The sequence below is a fragment of the Humulus lupulus genome, chromosome 3 (assembly GCF_963169125.1).
Source record: "Humulus lupulus chromosome 3, drHumLupu1.1, whole genome shotgun sequence".
NCBI classification, from domain to species: Eukaryota; Viridiplantae; Streptophyta; class Magnoliopsida; order Rosales; family Cannabaceae; genus Humulus; species Humulus lupulus.
The window spans coordinates 22,181,803-22,188,884 of NC_084795.1; the positions used below are offsets into that span (position 1 = coordinate 22,181,803).

The 7,082-nt window shown below is 33.1% G+C and overlaps 1 protein-coding gene across 1 annotated transcript; it reads right to left on the reverse strand.

Annotated features, from left to right (window-relative positions):
• Positions 1–794: 794 nt before the first annotated feature.
• Positions 795–2,117, reverse strand: LOC133823778 (stemmadenine O-acetyltransferase-like). Its single transcript, XM_062256628.1, has one exon. It carries the CDS (start codon positions 2,115–2,117, stop codon positions 795–797), a length of 1,323 nt encoding a protein of 440 aa, XP_062112612.1.
• Between the last annotated feature and the right edge of the window lie 4,965 nt (positions 2,118–7,082).

The following is a 7,082-nucleotide window of genomic DNA, read 5'->3' on the forward strand; positions in this document are numbered from 1 at the left end:
GCCAAGAAAGAAGAAAATTATCAAGATGAAGCCAAGAAGAAAGGGCAGGGTTACTAACCATGGTCGTCGAGGAAATAGACTAACGAATTTGACCAGGAGGACGGGCAGTCATACCAAGAATGTATCCTTCGAGATCATGAGCCCTAATCGTTAGAAGAACTTGAGATTTCCAGAAAAAATAGTTGTTCCGATCCAATTGCAGAGGAGGGAGGAGCATGGTGGAGGGAACCGCGATGGCAGGGGTCGAAGACGATGTAGTCGATGCAGCCATGATGGCTAGCCTGATACAAACTTAGGAAAAAGAAAGTTGAGCAAACTAAAATGAAACAGAGAAAGAAAAAGAAAAGTATTTTCTATTGTAAATGAGAGAAAAAGAAAGCTCAAATGATCAATGAGCCTCTGAATTGTATTTGGTATTTATAAGAGGAGTACAAACAAGTGTTTCAACAGAAAAGGTTTTAACAACCTAACAGAAAAAGAAACAAGTGGACTGAAAAAGAAAGCTCAAAAAATCAATGAGCCTCTTAATTGTATTTGGTTTTTATAAGAGGAGTACAAACAAGTGCTACAACAGATTAGGTTTTAACAACCTAACAGAAAAAGAAACAAGTGGACTGAAAAATACAACAGAAAAATAAACTAATGACGTGCCTAATCACAACTGTCATCGTCAGCTGATATATCCTTAATAATAACAAACCATTTTTCATCCAAAACGTAACATATTAATATTATACCACGTAGTATAGTTCATCTTCATCACACTCAAACCCTAATAGTTCAGTTTACAATAATCAAAGTTGAGAAACGGCTTTAAGGAACTCCGTATCATCTGCAAGCTTCGCCATGTTCTCTTCCTTCATTGAAACATATGCTTCGATTCCATTCCCCGTTTTAGTGTCCATGAAAGCCACAAGATTTTCGTAAACCAAAGAGGTTGCGCTCACCCAAGTTGGCTTCCCCCAACCAAAGTCAGCATCATAAAGAGGAAACCTACATAAACTTGTGAAACCAAACGAAATTAACTCTCCACCTTTCATCGATAATTCTTCTTTGTATTTGTTAAAGAGTTTTGTTTTCACATCGTCTCCTTCTTGAACCTTTCTCAGATAATCCATGTCCATTTTTTCTAACCCCGCCCTTATCTCCTTCATTGCCACATAACCGTAGTCATCTTTCTCATAAGAACTTAAGATGGTAGAAGGGAAATAAGCGTACATGTACCGATAAATATTTCCAAATAAAGATTGTTGGGGTAGCGGAGGATCTAACTTCGGACGAAGATTCACTACATGAGTCACCACGTAAACTTTCTCAGTTTTGTCAGAATTTTCATCGTTGTAACTGGTTGCCACCACGAAACGACTCCATATGAAAGCAGATAAGGCCTCAACTCGAGAGGGTCGTCTGTCACCCTCCAAGCATGTTTTTTTCTCATAATTTGACCTAATCGCCTCGATCGTAGAGCCTTCAAACACAAACCTCTTTGATATGACTTTGGGCGGGATTGCACTATCAAACTTGGGGTCGTCCAACGGTGGAAAAAGCTTTGCTGAAACAAATTCGGGATGAGATATATGATCGGCTTCTCCACGAGCGATGGCGACCCAAGTTTTGATGAACATAATGGAAGACAGAGCATCGACAATCTGATGTGAAGTGCATAAGCCAAGAGCAATTCCACCGCTTTCGAAGACATTTAGTTGGACATCTATGGCGAATTCAGTGAGTTCATTGATTTTGAATGGAAGGAAGTTGTCGAGTTCACTCGGGAGGGGATCCTTTATGGCTTGGGAAAGATGGCACGGAGATTTGACTCGGGCTACTGAGAAGAAAACTCCATCGTCATTACAATCAACGAATCGGTCGTTCTTGACTCGCCCGGCTAGAGGGTAATAAAGAGTTAAGACCTCAGATAAAGAGTTCTTAATCTTGTTTGATATTTCGTTGACCTTGGACCCATAATGATCTTCTATTTCATAGAACAAGACGAAAGGATTGTATATTTTGGCAGATAATTGATCAAGAAAAGATAGTTGATAACGACGAAAATGATCAGGGGTTGGAGACGAGGGCTTGATAATCTCATTAGATATTACCACAACTTCAACTTTCATATTGTCTCCCGATCTGAACAAATCTTCTGACTTACTTTTCTTGGTTGTTTTGGTGTATATATGCTGCTAGCTACTAGCAATATTGTGCAATTACAACTTTTATATATATATAAAGATATATTACCAGATCCTATCCGCCAGTCTAAAGACAGGGTGGATAGTTTGGATCGATCGTTTATTGTATATAATGTGATGATAAAAATATAATAGTTATATATATTATCATACAATTCATGTACTTTCATTAGCAAGCTTTTATTATTAATTTCCAGCAGTTATAGTGACTCCTCTAAAGAGAAACAATCTTATTTAGAAGTATATCAATTAAAACATTTTGTGAGGGTATATATCAATTAATTATTGTAATAATTAACAGCTGTTTATTTGCTAAAAAAAAAAATTCACAACTGTTTATGCTATTTATTTAATTTCTGATATTCTTGATCAAGTTTTCAAATACCCCAATGTGTTGAAATATACCTGTTTGTTTATAAAAAAAAATAAAAAAAGAAAGAAAGAAATGTACTTGTTTGTAATATGGACTTTATATTATTGTACGATATCCCATTATAACAAGTGTTTATTGTTTAATAAGACCATCTTCAATGCTATATTTGGTAAAACAAAAAAATCTGACTCGATATTTGTATACTCCAATGACTACAAGATGTAAATTAACTAAAAAAAAGTCGACAATTTATCTAATATTTATTGATAATATGCAAAAAATAATTATTTTTAAATTTTTTTTATTGTAAAAAAAAATAGTTATTAATTGTTAATTAATAAATTAGTGACAATAAAGTAAATAAAAAAGCGATATTAATTGTTGTGCCAAATTAGGCATATGTTATATCTTGTGTCAAATTTAGTACAACTTTTAACATGTATCAAATTTAACACACTTTTTAAAATATTATTAGAGTGATAATTTTACTAAAATGTGCTAAATATAATAATGCACTACCTTTTTGGCACTCCAGATGCTCTAATGTTTCACCATACTATTAAGCAAAGTGCATCAAATATCAATATCATCATACTTTGCGAGTAAGGGCTCTGTTATGATAAAATAATGTCACTGAAAGGTAAGCTAATTAATTTGGACGAATTATGATAAAAGTTTCTGTATTAGTGTCGAGTTTATATTTTCACATAGATTATTGGTGGTAGGTGTGATATTTGTCAGCCATTCAATATATGCATACATACATACATAATTTTATTTTTTGTTCCGATGAAAATATAAAAATATAACGATTGCAAGCACAAAAATTGAAACACGTCCAAAACTTGAACTTTTTACCTACTTACTTTTAACCTACTTACTTCAATTGAGATAGCTAGTTTTTAAATATTATCACATGTTTCTTATTAGGTGGTTTTTATAGGCCATGTATTTTTTTAAAACAGAAACTGATTTTTTTTTTGTTTAGTACAGTTCTGCTTTTTCTTTCATACATTTTTCATTTTTTTTTCTTACATTGTTATTTTTATCTTTCTACTACTTTGTTAAGCTTTGCTTACAATTTTTTTTTTGTCGTTTTCTCTTTTTTTTCTTCATTATTATTTTTTTTTTTATTTGTGGCAAAATTTCTAAAATAAAGTGCAAAATGTAATACTCAAATATCGAATAAAATTTTTGACAACAAAAATCCTTACCATTTTTGTTTTTGTGCGGCCATAGGTTTCTAGCCAAAGTTTATCCAGATACTCAGATAGCTTTCGATTATCCCAAAATAATTAAATTGTATTCTAACCTAAAATAAAAAAAAATCATTAAAATTATAAAGCTAAAAAATAAAATTTTAAATTTTTTGAAAACTAATTGATAAAAATTTAATAAATTAATGTTATTTTTCTACAGTTATCTATTCATTCAATAATTCACTGTAGATAAGATCTCTTAGTTTAATTTGTATATACTTATTTTAATTTTAACAATTAAGACAACTATTAGAGACTTAGCTAGAGTTGGTTTTTTTTCGGATAAATTAGTAAGGGTCTGTTTGGTATTGTTTTCTGTTTTTTGTTTTCAAAATTGTGTTCTCAGAAATGAGAACAGAAAACTGCTTTTGTAGTTTTCAAAAAACAAGAGATGTTTGGTTAATGTTTTCTAAAAACAATTTTTTAATTTTATTTTTTTAGATCTTAAATAAAAAATTAACAAATATATTTACAAAGAGAAAAATATTTTAAAAGTTTGTAATAAATAATGAGATAAAATAATTTGAAAGAAAAAATGATGAAAAATAAGAAGTGAGAAAATTTGAGAACAACAGAAAACAACTTTTTATTGTTCTCAAAATTTTCTGTTTTTTGTAATTTTGTTTTTAAAAATTATTTTCTGAAAACAATGTCAAACACCCCCACTTGTTTTCAAAAAACTGTTTTTAGTTTTTAAAAACAAAAAACAATTTTTTAGTTAAAATGTCAAACACCCCCTAAATTTTTAGCAGATAAATTAATCAGTTAGATACGTAGATAAATATATAAACTTTCAATCGTTATTATTATTATTTTTTTGCAACTGATGCAATTTTGTGTTATAGAAAAATTATATAATTTACTATATTACTCGATTTAATTGTGTTATTTTTCAAAGTTATTCATTATTAGATTTTAATTATTTGTTGTTACTTTCCATCAAATCCGATGGTCGGTTGGTATGAAACACATGGAAAGACATTCAACAAAGGTTCTTCCATAATAATTATAGCCATGGTTATATTGGTTGTTACGCACTATCCGTGGTTATTGCTTTATAACCATAATAATTATATATCCACATGAAGTTGTTAATTGGTGGTACATGGAATATGTGCACACATTGTTTCTTTCATTCTGCTATTGCAAATATAATAAGTGAAATTCACAGACAAGTTTCTTTTTCTCTCTTTCTTTAATTTTCTTATTCGTTAGTCTATTCTTCATGATATATTAATCCATTAATTTTTTTAATTTATGTCATTGTTATTCATACTGTCATATCCTGTTAGGCATTTATCAGAAGATGATATCCATGAGCTGCTGCAACCGTGGATCTTCACAATCCATTGGCAAACTATGCCTCTTCCAACAAAAGATTTGGAAATCCGTTCTACAATAACTCTTACTCAGGGAGTCGTGGACGTGGAGGCACTCAAAATTGTGGCTGTAGGGGTCGTACCAATGGTGGTCGTGCATACTACACCTCCAACAACAGACCAATCTGTCAGGCCTGTAGCAAACCCGGCCATACTGCACTGAAATGCTATCACCGTTTTGATCTCAGCTATCAGGGTGAAGCATCAAATCCTGGCACTGAAACACAGACTACAAACACTTCTCCTCAAGCATTGCTTGCCACCCCTGCTGCTATTGCCGATCCACACTGGTACATGGACAGTGGAGCATCACATCACATATCCTCTGAAGCAACCAATCTCACTACACCAACCAGCTACAAAGGAAAGGACAAACTGGTAGTAGGTAATGGTTCCAAACTCTCTATTCACAATATAGGTGATTCGTTTATTCCCACTGAAACAGACATTTGCATCTAAAGAATATACTACATGTGCCAGAAATCAAGAAAAATCTTCTCAGCATTTCTAAATTTACTTTGGACAATGATGTAACCATTGAATTCACACCTAACGTATGCTTTGTTAAGGATCTTGCTTCGAAACAGGTAATACTTCAGGGAATACTTAGACATGGACTGTATCAGCTGTAACATCCCTTTGTTTCCTCACATCATTCTCCTCAAGCATACCTAAGTGATACATCAACATCACAGACCTATACCCCTGCCACAAATACATCAATATCTTGTAATTTTTCTTCAACTTCATCCTGTAATCCGTCCTCTCGTGTTGCTGCCTTATGGCACAACCGACTTGGACATCCTTCATTTGTAATTCTGTCCAAAGTATTAAATAAAATCAATGTTTCATGTTTAAAATCTTCTATCCAATTCTGTGATGCATGTCAATATGGCAAGAATCATTTAATGCATTTTCCGAGTTCAACATTGAAATCTGTCAAACCATTAGAGTTGGTTCATTCGGATCTTTGGGGTCCAGCTCCCCACCCCTCTCTTGAAGGATATCATTATTACATTCTTTTTGTAGATGATTTTACCAAATATTCCTGGATATATCCTTTACGCAGCAAGGGAGAAGCTCTTCCTATTTTTCTTCAGTTCAAAACAATGGTTGAAAAATAATTTGATCTTCATATAAAGAACTTCCAAACAGATTGGGGTGGTGAATTTCGCTCTTTCCAAAAACCCCTTCAAAATCTAGGCATCCTTGTCCACACACTCACCAACAACAAGGGAGAGTAGAATGCAAACATAGACATATTACAGAAATCGGTCTCACCCTCTTAGCTCAAGCCGAATTACCATTATTCTTTTGGTGGGATGCCTTTGTGTCAGCCGTTTATCTCATAAACAGGTTACCTACTGCCACATGCCAATTCAAAACTCCCTTTGAAAACATGTATCACTATCCTCCTAATTATAATTTTTTAAAAGTCTTTGGGTGTTCATGTTTTTCCTTTCTTCGATCCTACAATAAACACAAGTTTGCATTCAAAACCTCCAAATGTGTCTTCTTAGGATACATCCCCTTTCACAAAGGGTATAGGTGTCTCTATTCTAGTGGTCGAATCTACATAGCTAGGAGTGTAAACTTCAATGAGTTTGAATTTCCCTACTCCAAACTCTTTCCTTTTACTATTACAACTTCAACATTCAAAAATCTCAATGCTCCTTCTTTCATTATACCCACCTCAGTACCAACTAACACTAACAACTCACCTACAGTATCTATTGCTGCATCTTCTTCTTCTTGTTCAGCTGGTACAAATCATTTACCTGAAGTAGCACCTGAAGCACACGTTGCCATACCGCCTACTGTTACACAGTCTATTGCTGAAACCTCCAGTTCTGCTCAAAGTTCACACATGTTTCCTTCT